Source organism: Trachinotus anak, unplaced genomic scaffold (assembly GCF_046630095.1).
Source record: "Trachinotus anak isolate AG129_WGS33_773 ecotype Australia unplaced genomic scaffold, CSIRO_AGI_Tana_v1 ptg000004l, whole genome shotgun sequence".
NCBI lineage: Eukaryota > Metazoa > Chordata > Actinopteri > Carangiformes > Carangidae > Trachinotus > Trachinotus anak.
The window spans coordinates 25,441,329-25,461,659 of NW_027273855.1; the positions used below are offsets into that span (position 1 = coordinate 25,441,329).

Genomic DNA, 20,331 nt, shown 5'->3' on the forward strand with positions numbered 1-20,331 from the left:
ACACTGTGATGCTGTTTGTCTCACTATGCTGTCAGTCTGCTTCCACACACACACACACACACACACACACACACACACACACACACACACACACACACACACACACACACACACACACACACACACACACACACACACACACACACACACAGCAAACAGGGTTTCCACACGCCCCGGAAAGCCTGGAAACTTTCTGTCTTGGACTACACAAGAAAACTGAGAACAATGGTCCAATGTCCTGGAAAATAATTTTGACATTCTCATCTTTTCCTCCGGCTGAGTGAACTGTCAAATCTTACAATAGCTAGGGTGAGAGTATACAGACTGCTCTGCTCTGGTTGCACCCTGATTCATGTCGGGTTGGTGGAGACTGTGTGCACTCCCTGAATCATAATAAAGTCATTCATCATTAGTTACTGGTGATGAACTTTGAACAGGTTTGTAATTTAACGCTCTGCAGGATTGTTGTTAGTCGTCCAAACAGCAGTAATGTTGAGTGTCACATGCTTGGTTAGGATGATATGCTTGCTCGCCTTGTTTTGCCTACACCTGTGTCAGGGTTGTGATTTGAACACTGTGTGTGTGTGTGTGTGTGTGTGTGTGTGTGTGTGTGTGTGTGTGTGTGTGTGTGTGTGTGTGTGTGTGTGTGTGTGTGTGTGTGTGTGTGTGCGATGGCTTTGAAGTTGGAGGTTTAATGAATGCGAGCCATTTGTGTTCTTCTCCTTGTGCATCTTCTCCTAATTTTAAGTAAGCTTCATAATATTTATTGTGGCTTAACCTCTGAATCCGTAATGGAATATTTTAATCATCCAGTTAAAATTATTTAGGATCATGTGAGGACACAACCTTTTGTTTTTAGACATTTTAATGTGAAAAGTTACATATTATAACTCTAAATACATACAGGCAGGCGAAGGTCATGGGACACAAGGAAAATAATTTCAAAATTAAACACAATGGCAATTATAGTGTTGAGTTCCTGACATTATATAATAATAATAATAATAATAATAGTAATAATAGTAATAATGATAATGTAGGATTTCAAACAGAAAAAAAGTCTTCCTGTAAATTTCCACCAGGAGCATGATGGGAAATAATCAAAGTAATCTATTCTTGTAAATGGTGACCCTGCAGGACCCATGGTCTTTACAAAATCTTATAGTAGGAGATTAAACACTATGTGACTGTGACACATTGTGTTTAGATGTGAGAGGGTGTCAGACTTCAGTCTTTTCAAAGTCTGGTGGACATAACGTGCAGGTAAACACAGTGATGGATCAGGGTTTTTACACCAAAGTCCAACATTTCTATACACAATTCTTAAGATATTCTCCTTTCTTGTTTTTTTTTTTTTTTTTTTTTTTTTTTTTTTTTTTTTGTGCAGCACATGTTTGAATCAGCTGGATAAACTAATCTTACTGTCCTCCTTTATGGCTAATTTAAGTGATCTTGATGTCACAAGCCAGGTTCTTTTGTAATCCTCCTTTGAGACAACGTGTGACCATGTTTTTAAGAGCTGATGATCCACAGCTCCTCTGCACTGTCACTTCTTCTCTTCTCCTCACCTCTGTCCTGTGCTCAGTCTACAATAACTGTCATTTTTCATTTGTGTGTTGGCTGTCAGGTAGAGAAGGTGGACGCCCGTGGCGTGCAGCTGGCTGCTCTCTTTATGGCCGGCGTTGACACAGCGCTGTTCATCAATGATGTGTGCGGCCAGCCGTTGCCGTGGGAACACTGTTGTCCCTGGGGCTTTTTTGACGGCAAACTGTTCCAGAGCAAACTGGCCCGGGCCGCCCGCGACCGGGCTGCCCTGCTGGACATGTGTGAGGGGCAGGTACGCACCTGTGTGTGTGTGTGTGTGTGTGTGTGTGTCACCATGGCGACGGAGAGAAATGAACCGAGTGTGTGATCAAAGTTTGTCTTGAAGAAAACCAATATAAGGCCACAGTTTTAAAATCATAAAATGTTTAATGATGCTGCAACACTGTGGCGACACCAGACGGACAGAGGGAGTACTTTATTAATCCCAAATTAATTTATCAATCACCAAAACTATGAGGTAGGTGAAGCTGCTGCATGCAAAGCATTTTGCTGGATTTTCATCTGTGTATTTTGAATGAACAGTGAAACTTTAGAGTGTGTGCTGGTCAGATCATGACTGTGGTTTTCTTAAGCTCCTCTGTCGTGGTTGCACCGTGAGGGAAAAACAGTTTTTATAGACTGACCTGATCTGAGAAGAATCTCCTCCTTCAGTGTCTCATAGTTTGTTGAATTTAGTTTCTTTTCACAAGAGCTGAACATTTAGTTAATACATTCATTGATCTTAGATGCTGGTAAAAGATGCACATTTCTCTCTCTGCATGTTCTGTTGATTTGCCCTCAGGTTAATGTAAATGGGCGAATGTCTGAAAGCAGCTTTTAATACCAGAGAGCTGTTGACACCAACATTTCAGTGCCTTGGTTTAAAGGCTCTTAGACAATTATTTCTGAGTGAAGTAAAGGAGAAATCAGTGTCCTCACTCAGACGCTCCCAGGCTGTGGTGGAACGGTACCTCAAAAGCTTCAGTCACAGCCGTCTTTCTGCTCTGCAGGAGGAGCTGGTGTCCAAGGTGGAGAAGATGCGTCAGGCGATCCTCGAAGGCATCAACCTGTCCCGCCCTCCTCCTCCTCCCCCTCCTCTTCCACCTCCTGCCTTCCTGCCCCCTGCCATGGTGCCCCCTTTCTACCCCATGCCTCCTCTCTACCCACCTCGCCCCATGGGCGGCATGCCCCCTCATCATCACCCACATCATCCACATCACCCCGCCCAGCACAGACCCAGAGCCTTCCCAGGTAAAGCCATGTTTTCTTTTTACATGTAGTTGTCTCTATGTAGACGTCAGCTGTGTCGCAGTTTCATACAACATACTAACTCTAAGCAGCGTTTGAGACTGAATAACAGAGTAAACTCACAAGAATCAGTGTGCACACAGTTGGTTGACTGTTGTAGACTATTCGCCCACAGTGCAGTGCACGGAGGAAGTGGAGGAGTTGGACAGCTGGAACAAAAAAAAAAAAAAAACATTTCAAACTAATTGTAGATGGTGATGAAACAGCTCAGAAACACCTCTGAGTTTTGTGGACAAACATTTTGTGGTATCTTTAGTTTGTTAATTTAATTTGTTAATTAATTTAAAATTAATTTTTGTTAAGTCTCAAGTTTAATTGGCATTGTCATTGTAAAGTCAGTTTATTTGTATAGCAGCTTTTAACAAGGCAAATCAAAGCTTTACACAAGACATAAAAGGCATTAAACCAAAATATAAAAAAGAACAGAAGGAAACATCAAAATACACATTTAAAAAGATATAAAAATATAAAGATAAAAAATCAGCTAAAATTGAATTAAACAGACTAAACACAGTTACTACAGAACAGCTGCAGCTAAGTGCAACATATGACTAAATAGTCCCAAATTAAATTGAATACAAGACCTTTATTTAAACAAACTGGAGGTGATGCAGACCACAAACTTTGTGCGAGTTGAATAAAAACTGATCCCTGTGGTGCAGGTGTTGGATCGTTTCCCAAAGTCAGCAGGACCGTAAGGATCAGTTTGTAGTACATACTGTGTACACTGTATACTGTTAGTATGTTGTGCAGAATTGGGACACAGCTGTGGTTTCTTACTTCAGACCGACTCTACAATGACAAGGGTCAGTCTCAATCGTGTTGTTCTTTCTTCAGGCATTCAGTCCATCCCCCCTCAGGGAGGGAAACTGGAGATAGCTGGCATGGTGGTTGGCCAGTGGGCTGGGAACAAACCAGTCCGCGGGAGAGGGGGGTTCAACATGCAGGTGGTGTCAGTGGGAGCAGGGAAAGGGTGGGTAACATTTTGATCTCTTTTGGTCTCCAAAACAAACATTTTTGCCACAATAAATTTGAAGATATTGTAGAGTTTGAATATACTCGTGTGTTTCTTCATCACAGGAGGGGTAAAGAGATTCCAGCAAAAGTAAGGGGAGGGAAAAAGCCAGCTGCCAACAGAACACAGGTAACAAGCAACAACCCAAACGTTTACACTAAGCTGTTCATCTGCTGACATGAGCATTGAAGCCTCCTGAGAACATCACAGCTATAAATCCCCTCTTTGTCTGTCGCGTTCCTGCTCTCTTTCTCAAACCTCCCCACTGTCCTCCCCCAGACGTCATCATCCCCCCCAGCCAGCAGCAGTCCCCCAAAGTCCTCAGAAGAGGCGGGCTCCACGCCAGAGGTTGCGACCCAGCAGCTGAACGGCAGCTCAGCAGCCTCCGCCATTGGCCAGTCCTTGGAGCTGGCCCCCCTGGCCCAGCCAATCCCTTGTGCCTTAGCCAGCAGAGACAACCAATCAGAGGGGGTGGAAGTGGAGGCCCCCTGTTGCCTTGACGACTGCCCGTCAGACGGAGCGCTACAGAAGGAGGAGTGATGGCATCCTTCCTCGGGATGCACTACTCTGAGAGAGTTATCTGTGTTCGACTGCCTTTCCCTGTTTTTGTAGCCCTGCCTGCTGACTGTGGACCCTATCGCACGGAGCAGGAGGTGAGGCGAGGCTCCTCCTCCTCCCCCCCGCTGCTCCCTGCGATCGGCTAAAGCAGTTAGCTGTTACTCCCTTTTTAGTTTTCTCATGTGGTTTTACATTATTTTATGAAGAGAGGTTTTCTCCATGAGTCTGTAAGCGCCCCACCCCTCAAAAATCCTAAATGCCTCCCTCCCGCACTCAGAGTAAAAATAAGCTTGAAGCCCCACCCCCATTACGACCCGCCATTTTGAACGAGCCCCCTCTTTAAGTATGGGTATCTGTACAGTTTAAGTTTCTTATTTTGTGTTTTTAATGGTCCCGTCGTTTGAATCTCTGCACACAGATGTTAAGCTTGTGGTTACGGTGACGGATTGGATGTGGTTTCCGTGGTTACAGCATCTAGGCCTGGTCGCCATGGTCGGTCGTTGTGTGTTAATGCGGTTTGTTGCCATAGCCATCTCGTGTGAGGTTTGTCCTACATGAGTTGAGAGAGACGTTCAGAGTGATGTACCATTCTTCTGTGCAGTGACCCTCGTCCCCCCACGCTCTGCAGGCGAGCCGCACTGCTAAGCACGCAGTGTTGGCACACTTGCTAGCATCAAACCCCTTTTATAGATTGATTGGTTATCTATCACTGGAGCACTTCTGCACCGCCATGGTATTAGTGTGCTATTTTACTTTGACCTATGTAGCATAGCCTAGTGCTTAGCTGTTGTGCTAAGAGACCCCCATGAATTTATGCACCTTAAGCCCTAAAGTATGCAAGATTTCCCCCCGCTCCTCCAAAAAGAAAAAAAGTGCATTATTATATTATATTCCCACCCCCCTCGTCCCTTTGTCCCAAAGCTTTGATTGTATTATCCCAACAGAAGCACTTCATGTTGTATTTAAATATAATGAAATTGAACAAGCCCCTGTGCAGTTGAATTGACAGTCTGTGAGGGGTGTCCCCTGCGCCTGAGTAAATCATTATGACATGTAGAACTACATTTAAAGGTAGAGATCTATTTGAGAGACGTCAGAATGTGAACAGAGTGGTTTCAGACAAAGAAGCACTTTGTTTTAAAAAACGTTAAACCACACTGGACAGTCCTCTACCAGGTGATAAAGAAATGAAAAACTCTGAAGCACCTTCTGGAGTTAAGGCCAAAAAGAAAAGAAAATAATGCTAAGCCAGCGAAAGATGGAGATGAATGGTGAGGGTTTGGGTGACTGCTGCCAGGCAGAGTTCCCTTCAGACCGGCCTCACACATTCAGTCAAGAACTTTGCAATGAAGCTGAGAGGACTCCTGATTGTCCACGTCAGGATTCGTGGGAATCATTTTAGATTTCTAAAAAGTTATTTCCAAAGTGTATTTTAATAAGGCTAGCCAACCGAGGCAGCCACTGATATAAAAGGGTTGTGGCAGCAAAGCCTCAAAGATCGCTCCACCCTCAGGTGGTGATTGAGCAAATGTTGTCATGACAATAGCCCAACACCGAGAGCTGTTGCCCCGCAGAGCTCTGGTGTGTCACTTTAGACCAGCAGGAAGCACTTCCCTGCCCTGAAGCACCTCAGCCGGAGCAGAGGCTTCATGGGTTGGATCACATGTCACAGGACAGAGGAGAGGGAGGCCTCATGGCGGACCCGAGTGTGCCGCTCACAATCGGAGACTTATAAGATACTGAATTGTTTTATTAGAGCACTTATGTTTGTAGAGAATGAGATGTGTCCCCCACAGTAGGTTTCATCTGACAATGGAAATACAAGTATGTACTTCTTACCACTTACTGGTAGCACAACTGCAAATGTAAAAGCAGTAGACTGACAAATATTGCCTGAGAGATGCTGGCCATGAACATTGTAATCTCTATAAACGTACGTAAGAGGTTGAAATGAGCTCATTTAAAAAAAAGAAAAAAAAAAAAGAAAAGGCAAGTCAACAAGAAGCACCTTATTTTCTTACTATGTTGATGACTTGTGCTCTTTTGTGTGCCACAGAATTGACATGGAAAAAGCTCTTATGAAATGCCGTTTTGAAGGACAAAACCCTGACTATATATGTAAGTGTTAATGTAGTCGCGTCAGACATCCCCTCTGTTATGATCTCAACACATTACAGTGAAACGCTGACAGTTGACCCAGCCACGAGCGTAGGCCTGCGCTCATCATCACAGGGGCTGGGCCGCGCCGCCGTCTCTTACACCAACACCAAATGAAATCAGAGGTTTGGACATGTTAGCCGTTATTGGTAGGGATTAAGCATACGAGTGCTGTAGGTGTTTATAGGTTAAGAGTAGGTAACAGCGTCGGGCTTAACACATGACTGTAATACACAGACACCAAGACTAGGCTAGAGAATATAGCTCCACTGGCCGAAATACTAAGTCTAGAATTACTAGGAGTCATATACTTAACTGCTTTCAACTTTTGACATTAGTACAAATATGTGTATCGCAACAGTACATTGTTAGAAGATGGCTTTTCTGCGGCGAGCCAGAGCGTGATCCGGTATACGATGCCCTCTCTCGATTCGCTCGGCAGATAACCATTACAAACACACGCAAACACTCATGCACACACATACACACAAACAAACACCACAGACAGGTATTCAGTTGCATTTGTTACCAGCAGCATTCTCTCTGCTTTTGTGCTGAAGTGATTTTGTGCAGTTTCAGTTCCCAGTGGAGTGGTCGTCAAGTTCATCAAGAGATCATTTGGTAACACATTCTACTGACTCTAAAATCCCACATTCACAAGTTTGCATGGACGGGTTTTAAAAAAAAAAACAACAAAAAAAAAAAACATGTTAGCGGTGTTGTCAGGTAGGCGCAGAAGCAACCATCTATACATGCAACACATTAATACACACACACACACACACACACACAGATACATAGATGTTAAACCCTGAGTTACACAGTAGCTAGTATGGAAAAAAAAAAGTCAACACAATACATGATGTAGTGTCCCTCTTTTGTCCTTGTCTGTTTTAGTTTGATAGATATTTGATCAGTGATTTTTATGCTTGTTATCCTAACACCCCCCCCCCCCCCCCAAGTCCCCCTTCATCCTCCTGCTATGACACTTTCTCTTGCCTCCCCTCCTCTCTGCCCCTCCCCATCCTGTTTATTTACTTCTTTTCTCTGCCCTCACATCTTCCTCATAGATGACATGCATCCACTCACACACACGTACACACACATCATATCCATTGATTGCCATTAAAAGCAGCCACACACAAATACAGATATTTTACACACAGGTTTAACCCCACCTGCCGTCACCCCCCTGTATTTCAGTTCTCTCTTTCACTCTTATCACCTCCCTCTCTGCCTCTCCTTTAGCCCTTAGGACCGTTACTATTGGCCGTTTTTCTCTTTTTCTCTTTGGGCTGCCCCGCCCCTTAATCAACCCAACTAACAGTAAAGGTTATATTAACGTTGATAATCAGTTTCTGTATGTATCTAGCCAGAGTCTGGAAAAAAAATCAGAAAAAAAATCAAAACTGTTTTATTCAATTGTGCAAATGTGTTTTTCTTACTATTTTTAATGTTATTACATCTTCTAATCTAATCCTTCTACCATTGCTTCAGTTAGTACTGAAATACGCTTAGCCAACCTAGAGATTTGAACTGTAATGATTGCGATTTTCCTTACCTGTATTTTATATGGCATCTTTAGACCACTTCACCATTTATTCTGTACGTAAGTAAATATTGCCCGTTTTTTTTTTTTCTCGAATTGAAAATCGTTGTCTGCACTATGTTTGATTCTCATAGTATCCCTGATAACGATTTCGTGGTCGACTCATTATCAATCGAAGCTGAACTCTGCGCCCTTGCACAAAGCAGCGAAAACATCTCTTGTAAACACCTGAGAACCAAAGTGCACCTAGCATCCCCCTCTGTCCCCCTATAAATGCCCCATAGGCCCCCACCCTTCCCCTACCACCCTGACATTGACAGTTTGCCCCCTCCCCCGAGTAACAAGTTTTCTGATGAGTATGATTATATATATAGTGACATTACAGCACGTGTGATTTTATCTGACAGGTCTGTGGCGTAACAGTGTTTTTACACTGTGGTTGTTGTGGAGACGCAGACAGACAGGGAGCAAGGAACAAAGTGTGCTCGAGGACAGTGAGCGAGCAGGTTTGGACAGTGAGTTTGTCAGTTGTAGGCTTTGTGGGTAGATTCATCGCTCACTCTCGCTCACTCTCGCTCAGTTGTGAGCTCTTCATTGACTGAATTTAGGTTGTGTGAACCACTGCACACGCTCATATCAGATCTACACTAATATGCAGGAAGGAAGGACACCTGACAAATATGCTTTCAGTCTTGCTGGGGTTTTGGCGCCCTCTTTTGCATTTTTCTTACATGTAAATTGTTGTGCTCTCTCAAACTTGCCTTTAAACCCCCACCCCCCCACCCCCCAGACTCAGATTGACAGAGCACATGGAGCTATTCTGAGTCTCTTCATACTGTAAGTGGGCATGGAGGCTGTCGAAAGTGGCTGAATTTTCCTCAAAACACAAACCTGAGACTGGTCGGCCTTCCAGTAGATGAAATGTGAGCCAGAAATACAAATCAAGAGAAAGACTTTAGGGCTGCAGAAAGTAGTCAGTTGATGGGAAATGATCAGGTAACTATTCTGAGTCATTTTTCACACCCAAATACTTGCTTTTGCTTTTGCAGCATGCTCTGTTTCGAGATTTTCAGTTGTGAAGATTTGCTGAAAGAAATAATAAAAGGAAGGGAGCAATAAAGAGAATCAATAATTCCAGCAACCAAAAATAGACTGGCAACAATTTTGATAAGTAATAGATGGCTTTAGTCATTTTTAAAGCTGGTTTCAGCTTCTCAAATGTGAGAATTTGATGCTTAACGTTGCCATGTACGATGGAAACCTGAATATATTTGGGTTTAGGGCTGATGGTCGAGTGAAAAGAAGAAATTTAACTTCATCAATTTGGGCTGCATGAATTTGTAACAGGAACTTTTCACTATTTTGTCATTTCTCACACAAAACAATTAATTGAAAGCCCTGATTGCATTTCGGTTTCTTTAATTGAACAAAAGGAATTGAAAAAACCGTTGTTGTTTTTGTTAATTGTGATGCGCATTTCTCACTATTTTTTTGACACTGTAACAATCAGTTACTAGAGCAAACGGTGTACAGATTAATCTGTAATGAAGGTAAACACAAGTTGCAGCCCTAAATGACTTACTGCTGTGGTCAGTCCATGGCTTAGAGCTCTCTTTTATCATCCATACAAATGAATTTCTTTGAGCTTCTTGTCTAAGGCAAGGGGACCAACGCATAACAACAAACCACCTCAGGTGAAGTGATACGAGGAAAATTCACCCCTCTCAGTGAAATGATAAGAGTTGTGTCCGGTGGATAAAAGCACCTTGCCTCTGTGCCTACAAAAATGGGAGCATCTCTGAAGAGTTCGACAATGTTAAGAGAACCAAAAGGCCCAGAATAGAGACGTACTACGTAGTGTTGTAGGAGCTGAACAGTATTAATGTCTGTCATACAGAATGTGGAAAGGAATCATCCGTTGTTTTGTACCTGTTCTGATCTAAATGCAGGATTCTCACAGCATTTTGTCCAGTTTGAGTAAAGGTCCCTATTCTGTCTGTCTCTCTCTACACTGCCACTCCCCCCCTCAACAGCCCCCCAAGCTCCAGTATAAGCCCCCCTCCTCTCTCTCTCTTTATGGCTGAGTCCCAGTGAGGGGCTCAACTTGATCATTGTGGGCCGTTTCTCGTCACGTTGGTCAATCGCCCTCAGCAAAATGTGTACCAGTGCATGTACTTAAGTACCCAGGGCCACCCAAAACTACCTGTGCAGCAAAAAGGGTTAAAATTTATCCATAATATTATTGTTATAGAAATATTATCATCATCATTATTGCTGTTATAATTATGGTTGGTATAATTTGTCATCATTGTTAGCATTATGGAAGCACCAGACTGTTTGTGGAAAGATGAGAAAAAGAAAGCTTTTTGTTTTTTTTAATTTGTCTGGCTGTTGGTGGTCTGATCTCACAGAGGGAGGGGAGGAATGGTTCAGAAAGAGACAAAGATGGCAGTCATGTTTGTACTGGTTGGGAAATGACTTACAGTGCTGAAATAAAATTTATTCTTTTAGTAAAAAAAGTATTTGTTGTGTCCTGTGTTGTGATTTTTAGATTTACTTTGGCTTTTATTTTGAAATCTTTAAATCATATGTGCTGTACATCTATCGCTCGTTGGCTTGTTTTACTGTTGTAAAGCGGTTTATGACCGTTTTCAAGAAAGAAGTGATCAAGCAATCCACTTGTACGTTTGCATAAAACTGCAAATTGACCGCAAAGTGACACAAATTATCCACAGATGCTAAAAGACAACAAAGCGATGCAAACTGAGCTCAGAGACGCAATAAAACCTCAACATGAACACAAAGGGATGCAAACAGATTCCTGGATATACTCCTCTCTTGCATGGTTTGTGGTTGTTTTGTGTCCCTCTCTGTATGAGGGTCTACCTCCTGTGTAGCAGGGATTGGGGCCTTTTATATATATCTGTTTAGTAAATTATATATTAATTAAGACATTAATTACAGTTTTAAAATCCTTTATAAACGGTGCTTTATTAGACAGTGCTACTCAGTATGTTTACTTCTAATGGAGTATTAATACTGTGCAGAATTGATACTTTTACTTTGGTAAAGGGTCTGGGTACTTCTTCATTGGTTAAAGTGCCTGCGCCTGAAATCTCGTCCCGGGCGCGGAAATCTCGAGATATTTGGACATGCCACCAGCTCTCAGCCAGCGACCACATACCCGCTCCGCCAGGAAAGATGGCGAGGATGATAGCGGAGCCACCTGGGCTAACTGGGGGCTTGAGGTAAACTCCACTGCTTTGGTTTGGTGCCCACACAGGCGACGAGTTAGGGGGGAAGCTCGCCGTCGTGGACGCAGTCAGCAGCGGGTCTGCGGGAGCGGCTGAGCGGGAGGCGGATGTGACAACAGCCGGACTGGGAGGTCGAGAACCGCCAATTCCAGCTAGCTGTCAGCTAGCTGTCAGCTAGCTGCTTAGCACTTACATGCTAAATTAACTCCCTTGCATCATCGGCAGCTGGTTTTCGCTCTTACTCGTATAATAAATGTGGCCGTAATGTCAGCACCACCAAGAAGTTGGTGTTAACCAGCCTGAGAGGCGGAGGTCGAGCCCGGTTAGCCTGTTAGCCTCACCTGGCTCAGGACACAAGCTGCAGGCGTTGGGAATGTTGTAATATTCCTTATGTTCATGTGTTTGTGTAGATGCCAGACCATCATGTCTCCTTGTAGCATGTGTTCTTTTTGTTCCTTAGGTACTGGTTTGGCACCCAAGACCCCCCCCCCCCCCCCACCCCCACCCCCCCCCAAGGACAAGGGAGACTCTGAGAAGTAGGCTTCATCATTTTCAAACCGGCCACCTCTTCTTTTTCCTCACATCTCACTCTGTGACTCCTGTAGATGAAAGGTTTTACATGTGTCAGTGTAAATCTCTCAGTGATTTGGACTCCAGAGAAGAACCGAGGGAGCTGTGGGATGAGGTAGTAGTTTGTATAGTTTTAGGATCACACCAGATCTGGGAGATAACTATACAGCCTACTGTCTTTCTCACAGCGTCCAAACCACCACCTGCATGACAGACTGTCAGACACATCCACGACTTGTTGCCACAGGAAGTCAAGCCTCTGTTGTCAGAAGTGGCACCATGAATGCTGAGTTTGGTCCACCGGTTGTATTCTGTGTCCTGCTGTCCTAATGTGTCCCTGGCTGTTCACAAATTGGACACCAGTCAGAGGACAACATCTGTCTCATTAATAATATTGAGCTTTGGTTTCAACAATTCTCTGGGCAAATAAATAAATAAAAACATACAGTGACAATAGCTATCTGATATTATCGCAGCTCAGTTGAACACATACAAAACAAAGACCCAGATTTACTGAAGGATAGAACAGATTCTCAGTCTGCCCTCGCACAGTGACAGCAAATCTTCAGTTAATGTTTCGGGTTGTTTTCCTCATGTGTCAGGGCAGATGTGTTTTGTAGCTGTGCTGTGGTGAGGTAGTAAGTTGTGTTGTTGTGGGGTGTGGGATATCGCAACCCCTATTTTGGAGATACAACTATACAACTTACTGCCTTCCACAATGTGGCAGCATGATGCACTGTGCTCCAGCCTCTGCAGTTCGTTCAGATTTGTACATGCTTGCTTTCCTCGAACAGCCCATATTGCAGGTCTTGAATCTGCAAGTAAATGGTTCGATTTTCTGTTGAAGATGTGTCTTGCTGATTTTTAAAGATTTTTTTTGTGTTTAATGTGCACTTATTTTGATTTAGTTCACCATTTAAGCCTTTTGAAAACAAAAACAGCAAAATAATTACTTGTTACAACTTCTCAAATTTAAATATTTGCTTTTCTGTGTCATCTATGATATTCTTTAATTTTTTTATTAATTTTTATATTATTTTACTGTAAGTTCCCTTATTAACTTTTATAGACTATATTTAATAAAAGATTTATAACACTACCGTGTAGCTGTAACCAGATATGAGAACATTTTTATGTTTTTATTAATGGACAGTATTTGTAAGGAATTATAACATCTATGGCTAAATGTTTTATGTGATTACACCTGTGTTTTACTGCATTTCTGTCCTTAATTATCTGTTTATACATGAGCCATCAAATCCCAGAGATATACTGTTTATAGTGATAAAAAACAGATTTGCATTCGTCACATTGGAGATGCTTCTACCAGAAAAAGGTGGAGTCTGTTTAAAAAAAATGACTCAATCAGTTAAATTGACTTTAAATTGACTGATTATGTTTCTGTTGCTTGACTAATAATCAACAGCTCTTTGCAGCTCTAAACTAAATATCTCAGTTTGGGACTGCTGGTTGGACCTAAAATCAATTGGTTCTTTGTGAAAATAAATAAACTGATTAATCAATAAAAAAATAATTATTTGTTAGACCTCTGCTCTTTAGTTTCTCGCTCCATGCTGAAATCCTGTTATATTGTAATCTGTTACACTAATCCATTCTTAACTTGTTGTTAGAAGAGGATTTGATGCTTTAAATGCTTTATTTTTACATGCACATAATGAAAATAAAATAATATCTCTAATAACTAAATATTGTCTGTTTCCTTTGTCATATTGGGACGGTTGTTTTGTATTTAAAGTTCTGCCCACCTTGATTTCCACGACCCAATATGTTGACTAAAATCTATATTAGTGTGTCGAATTTAAATTTTTTTTAATTTATTTTTTTATTTTCTTATTTTTTGCTGAGCAGTACTCAGAGCAGGATTTCAGAGCGCTGGAGTTAAACCAGTTAAAAGTCTAAATGCAACAGTGATCTCTCCCTCAGCATCGCTCGGTCTCCTGAGCTGACCTTGCTGAGCCGCACAGCTGCTGTGATTGGACAGCGTCCTCATATTTATCCTGGCAATCAGCCTATAACGAGAGGGGGCGTTTCCTGGACGTTCCTACCGATTGGTCAGACCTGGACCACGGGGGCGTGGCTTGTGCGCCTTTCCATGCTGTGATCACAGAGTCGGAAAATGACAGAGCTCTCACACTGACTGGTTTTCGGGTTCAACTCCAATCGAAAGCCGTGCAGCTACTTTTGAGTGTGGGCTGCTTGTGTGCTCTGGAGAGTTGTGTGTTTATGATGCTTGTGTTTGTTCAGCTGTCTATAAATATTTCTGTATTGTTCTTGAAACTGTATCAGGACATTGAGAAAAGCTAGAAGGTCAAAGGTCAAATTCCTTGTGTGTGTTTGTGTGTGTAAACACTCTCCCTTTGAGAAAACTACAAACAGCTGACCATAAATTTAAACATGTTTTCAAGGACCATTTCAGTACAGTTACTGCAGTCATTAGTATCTTTGCAGACTCCAGAGAGGACATGAGATTATAAACACTGGTGGTAAAAGAAGTACCTCAGATTCTTTACTCAAGTAAAAATTGCAATACCATAATGTGAAAATATCCCATTACAATAAAGTTCTGCATTGTAAATATTACCTATGCTAAGTAAAAATGTTATTATCAAATGCACCTCTGTGAGTGTTATACAATTATACTACAGCCAACAGAAATACAGAAATATTTGACATTTTTGCTTTTAAATGAGTGAATTAAATAGATCGATTATCAAGTAGTTTCCAGTTAATTCTCGACTAATCAACTAATTTTTTCAGGTCTAAAAAAAGTAATATAATCTTAATTTTCACTCTCTTTGGCTTTACAGAGAAACTAATATTTTATTGTTTGATCTCCTTTGTGCCTTTTTATCTATAAAATATTGCTTTCATGAATTCAACATTCACTGAAATATACTACAGCTAGAACTATAAAAAACAATTGTTATTATCCAGAAGTCCACACCTCATAAATACTTTATGTTTTATCAATAGTATGTCATTATTCTGTAATAGTGTCACAAAAAAAGTGCCAAAATAAAAGTAATGGGCACAAAAAACAAACAGTCGGTTCATGTCATTATTTTTACTCGTATATTTCAGAATGTGTCTTAAATAAGTTATAAAAATCATTTAAAAGAATCGTCTCTGTGTTGGTTGGTGGATGATGGTTTCGAGCCTTTTTCAACAAAGTGAGTCCTCGCGAACATACACGATCTTCGGGGTGACGTCACGGCCGTCGGTCCGGACCAACATGGCGAACATTCGGTGTGTGAAGGTGAGGAAGGAGGAGGAGGAGGAAAGAAACCTGTCCGGGTTCTTCCCCGGGAGGGGACGCGGCGCGTTAGACTGTCTCCGGACGTGTGCTGCGGTTTCTGCGAGTTTTTCTCCTCCTGCTCGGCCGCTTCGCTCGCGCTCCTGAAGCTAGCCACCGTGTCGGGAGTCTGCGCATGCGCCGTGTGTCTGACCCCAGAGGGTCGGAGCTCGAGTTAAACGACTGAAGCGTTGTGGTTTGCATGTGTCCAGCGCTGCAGGCACTGGGGCTGTATTCACCCTGGCTTTCAGACATCATTCCCTGAAATCTCTGCCGCACTGCAGCGTCAGCGGAAGTGAAGATGATTTGATTTATTCCCTGTGGTGCGACACCTGACAGAGGTGTGTGACCCCGCCGCGAGGTGGCGCTGTCCGGCAGAAGCAGGGGTCACAGGGCGAGCTTCCTCTCAAGCCTTTATTTGTATTTTTAATAGACAGGCAGAATCACAGCACGTAAAAACGCATTGTTTTGACCTGTTTTTGTTTCCTGGTACCTGTTTCCTGATGATCCCTCATGTTGTGAAAGATGGAGACCTGTGATTGGTCAGGGACCAACACGTACTCTGTCATTTCATGTGGATGTAATACACTGTATAATTATCTGATATGACACTGATCTGTCTTTTTTTGTCATATCAGACTAAAATATCGTGTCGTCTCAGCCCTGCTGGTTGGAAGCCTCTGTGGGGCGCTCAGTGCTTCACGGTGCTTTGTCACCTTCTTACTCCGAGCGATGGGGTCGTACAACAGTCTTGGTCATTTCACACAAGACATTTCTTTATTTTTGTTCTGCCTGGGTCGTATATTCCATGCACTAGTCAGAGGGAGGGTTTTTTTTGTGTGTATTTTCAATTTGCACATTAAAAAAAGAAACAACAGCTGAAAGAATAGAAAGATATTGCAAATATATGAAACGTGATTTAAAAGTCAAACGTTAGAGACACATGTTTAAGATGTAAAACCACATTATCATTAGCTTTAAAAAAATTAAACAGAAACAGTGTCTCAGTTGTTGTGGATGATCCACAGACTTTACTGACAAATATGGTGATCATTTCCTCCATTAATCTTGTCTATGAAATATTAAGCACAATAGTAAAAAATGCCTGTTACAGTTTTCTCAAACCCAAGGTCACATCATCTGATGTCCTGTATTGTCCAAAAAGAGCCCAGAACACAAAGATATTCAATGTACTATCATCACCTGGGTTCGAATATTTATTGATTCCCAACTGTGAGTTTTTCATCTTCTGCGTTAAATTAATCAGAGCAGTTATCTCTCCTTTGACCCATATTTCTCAGTGACCCATGTTTCCCCTGTGTTTTTACTTTTTTTTAATTTCACGTGTTTCCTCTTTCCTTTACCACCCTCCCCCCCGGTGTCCTTCCCTGTCCGTGTGTGTGTGTGCATGTTGAGTAGGGCATGGTCGGCCTGGTGACGGGCGGTGCGTCAGGTTTGGGCCGGGCCACTGTGGAGCGTCTGGTGCAGAGCGGAGCGTCTGCTGTGATCCTGGACCTGCCCTCCTCTGATGGACCGGCTCTGGCAGCCAGTCTGGGAGACCGCTGTGCCTTCGCTCCTGCAGACGTGAGTCCAAAACTCAGCAGACACCACAGATCTGGACACGTTCACTGATACAAACTCAGCGTGTTTCAGAGGTGATATGTGGTTGTTCTCACATGATGCTAAATTTGAATTCCACCTGTGGGAGTGGAGTGAAAAAGAAACTGAACTGAGTGAACTGGAGGTGTAATATACCCTCAGCTCAGTAGATGGCGCTCTCATCAAACAACACTGTCAGTACTGGATGCATGGGCCTCACGTTGACGCTGCAAGTTCTGCTCTTGTCCATTATTCATTATTTATGCCAGACCTGTCTCTAGTTCCCTGATTGCCTACATCAAAAAATGTATCTTCAGTGCATTTACAGATGTGTTCTTGATTATTTTGATTGTGTCATCAGCCATGAAACTGCTCATGTGATGTCTAAAAGGTTCCTGGACTAAAAGAGGCCTCCTCATTTCCTAGGTTACATCGGAGGCAGACGTGCAGTCAGCGGTGTCCCTGGCCAGAGAGAAGTTTGGGAAGCTGGACCTGGCGGTAAACTGTGCCGGCATTGCTGTGGCTGTCAAAACCTACAACTTTAAAAAGGACCTTCCTCACAGCCTGGAGGACTTCCAGCGTGTTATCAATGTAGGATAGACGGACAGAAGAAGAGCAATACCAGTCACAGCTCGTCAGACCGTCACGTGTGACATTACTTTGTGTTTTTGGTTTATTCCTGTAGGTGAATATTGCAGGAACCTTTAATGTGATCCGCCTGGCTGTGGGTGAGATGGGGAAGAACGAGCCCGATGCAGATGGACACAGAGGCTGCATCATTAACACTGCCAGTGTGGCAGCCTTTGATGGACAGGTCATTTAAAACACATGCAAACATTAAAAAACAACAAAGTGGGCACTCTATTTGTCAGGGTTTTTTTTTTTTTTTAATCTCTCTCTCTCCATTTGTGCTCCAGGTCGGCCAAGCAGCGTATTCAGCATCTAAAGGTGGCATCGTGGGAATGACCCTCCCCATCGCACGAGACCTGGCACCCATGGGCATCAGAGTCATCACCATCGCACCTGGTTAGTACATAACTGTGTAAAAATTAAAACATGTTGTCTACAAATATACAGGCAGAATCTTAAAGAGTAGAAACTTTGTACCCACTTAAGAGACAGGCCTCCTTTTTGTGCAGATTAAAGACACGAGATTTAATGTTGAAGTTAGTGAACATTCGAAGTGCCAATAGGATTTTGTAGCCTTTGGACCGAGTCAGGTGAGTTAGTTGTAGCTTCACATTTACCATTACAGACACGACAGCGGTGCCATTGTTCTATCTGTTATCAAGAAAGTGAATCAGTGCAAAGTGAATTGATTGATTAGCCAACACTGTGTGTCTGGCCACATGTAGTATATTATATATTTTGAAAGACAAGCCGCTGACGTTTGATATCAGTTTGTGGGCCACGATTGGCCCATGAGCCGGATTTTGGACACACCTGAGATAAAGCTTTTTTTTTTTTTTTATCTTGGCAGGATTTTGAGCTGCATTAAGATTCAATGAAATCACCGTTAAATCTCTACTCTACTCTACAGACAGATGTTTTTGCACAATTAGATTTTGGAGGTCAAAGGTCAAGGTCATAAGAATATATGAGAATACAACATATGAGAACACAAACCTCGGGATTAAAGTCACTATTTCAACCCACAAGTTGTCAACATGACATATTAAATGTCATTGTATTTTTTATTATTATTATTATTATTATAAAGGCTTGAATTAACCTTGGTGATCCCTGTAGAAATTGTGTCTGATTTAGCTTTGAGATGGGACATTCCCTTGGCGTCTAAATCAATATCTTCTGTCTTCCTCCAGGTCTGTTCTCCACTCCTCTCCTGGCCGGGCTTCCAGAGAAGGTGCGCTCCTTTCTTGCCCGCCAGGTGCCCTTCCCTTCGCGCCTGGGAGACCCCGCTGAGTTTGCCCACCTGGTGACATCACTGGCGGAGAACCCCATGATCAACGGGGAGGTCATTAGACTGGATGGAGCCATTCGCATGCAGCCCTGAGACAGATGATATGTGTGTGTGTCTTTGTGGTCACGTTAACAAAAGGTCTGATCTTCAACGGCCTCCAACTAAGAGAAAATGTTTGTGTGTCTGAGTGTGTGTGTGTGTGTGTGTGTGTCTATGTTGTAGAAAGCTGCGTACAGTAAATATAAACTTTCATGGATCACTAATCCATTTTGTGTGAACGTCTGTAAAAATGAGACTGTACATCACTGCAGTTCTTTGTGATCTCCACTTTGGTTGTTTTGTAAACTACTCCAGATTATAATAAACCTCTGATGGGTTTGATTATCTATTCCAATTATTTTTTAAGATCCTTTGTGCATACAGCTTCTTTTAAAATCATCCCAATGACACAAGAGTGACAGCATCAAATTGGACTGGGTGAACTGATTAGTTTTTGGTGGACAAAGTTCAAAGGTCAAGGCAACTGTGACCTTGCAGAACACGTTTTTGGCCATAACTCAAAATTATGACATAATTTGAAGTGATGACATTTTATCTCAAAAGGTCAAAGGTCAAGTTCACTGCGACATCATAATGTTCCGCAAAAACACCTCTGGCCATTATACAACACTGTAACTCAGGAGGGAGAGATTGTGACTGTATTTCCTGCAACTTGGCTGTTTGGTGGAGGCAACAGGGCCCGGGGCCGACTGGGCTCTGCAGTGAGTGACAAGGTGGGCCGGGATAGCCGGTTAGCATGCTAACTTCAGAAGAGAAGAGAAGATGTGTTGAAGACCGGCTATGTAGCAACTAGCATTGGTAAAATTTACAAATAGCTCCTTTTATTTCCTCCTTGTGTTTCATAAACCCGTTGTGTGTTTTTTATGTAAAATGTTAATGTTGAAAATATCTATTCAGCTAACTGTCAGATAAATGTTGAGTAAAAAGTGAACTGGAACTACTCAAAGTACAAGTACCTTGAAATTGTACTTTTGTACAGTACTTGAGTAAATGTCAACACCACTGGTGGTAAGATCTCAAAACATCCTCTTCTTTGGTCCATTGTCCTTTTTAAAAGTATAAATCGTTCCTTCATGTGGCTTGTACACACTCCTCTCTCCTTCAGTCTGCCGTCAGGTCACTTTATTCTGCACCAGTACGTTGTCTTTTCATCAAATTTGAAGTTTTATAGAAAACGCACTAATTGTCCTCCACAAAACATGAACGACAGACTTTGAACCATTTGCTGAAACAGACTTTTCATCGTTGAGGGACATGATTCCTGGGTATTTGTAACACTCAGCTTCTTTTCTAAACCCTCTCTAAACTAAGAGAGTGTGGAGTGTGAGGAAAGGCTGAATTAACCTCCTGAGGGCCCCTGTTGTAGAAATTTGTTATCAGGCCCCTATTGTCCCCTACATATTCTGTCCTAAGTGGCTTTTTAAAGACCTGCCCGTGGTCCTT

The 20,331-nt window shown here is 42.5% G+C and overlaps 2 protein-coding genes across 3 annotated transcripts in view; both read left to right on the forward strand.

Annotated features, from left to right (window-relative positions):
- Positions 1-10,693, forward strand: part of fam120c (family with sequence similarity 120 member C) — a 28,922-nt gene extending 18,229 nt beyond the window's left edge. The window contains exons 13-17 of the mRNA XM_071477453.1: positions 1,628-1,837; positions 2,595-2,835; positions 3,730-3,865; positions 3,973-4,036; positions 4,187-10,693. Of these exons, the coding sequence (XP_071333554.1) occupies positions 1,628-1,837; positions 2,595-2,835; positions 3,730-3,865; positions 3,973-4,036; positions 4,187-4,447 (912 nt within the window). The 3' untranslated portion in view covers positions 4,448-10,693. The remainder of the gene's footprint in view (positions 1-1,627; positions 1,838-2,594; positions 2,836-3,729; positions 3,866-3,972; positions 4,037-4,186) is intronic.
- A 4,460-nt stretch (positions 10,694-15,153) lies between these two features.
- LOC139621161 (3-hydroxyacyl-CoA dehydrogenase type-2-like) lies at positions 15,154-19,209 on the forward strand. Of its 2 annotated transcripts, none has more exons than XM_071477463.1 (6): positions 15,154-15,272; positions 16,728-16,892; positions 17,334-17,498; positions 17,593-17,721; positions 17,825-17,933; positions 18,731-19,209. In XM_071477463.1, exons 1-6 carry the CDS (start codon positions 15,159-15,161, stop codon positions 18,919-18,921), a joined length of 873 nt encoding a protein of 290 aa, XP_071333564.1. In that variant the 5' UTR covers positions 15,154-15,158; the 3' UTR covers positions 18,922-19,209. The 2 variants fall into 2 exon arrangements, with proteins under 2 accessions (XP_071333564.1, XP_071333565.1); XM_071477464.1 differs by having other exon boundaries at positions 15,220-15,262.
- Positions 19,210-20,331: the final 1,122 nt, after the last annotated feature.

Excerpts from the sequence above, each read along its gene's own strand:
- LOC139621161 (XM_071477463.1), top strand. The coding sequence starts at position 15,159 with ATGATGGTTTCGAGCCTTTTTCAACAAAGTGAGTCCTCGCGAACATAC. Across the intron at positions 17,499-17,592 it reads ACTTCCAGCGTGTTATCAAT|GTGAATATTGCAGGAACCTT; the intron begins GTAGGATAGACG and ends TTATTCCTGTAG. Across the intron at positions 17,722-17,824 it reads TGGCAGCCTTTGATGGACAG|GTCGGCCAAGCAGCGTATTC; the intron begins GTCATTTAAAAC and ends TTTGTGCTCCAG.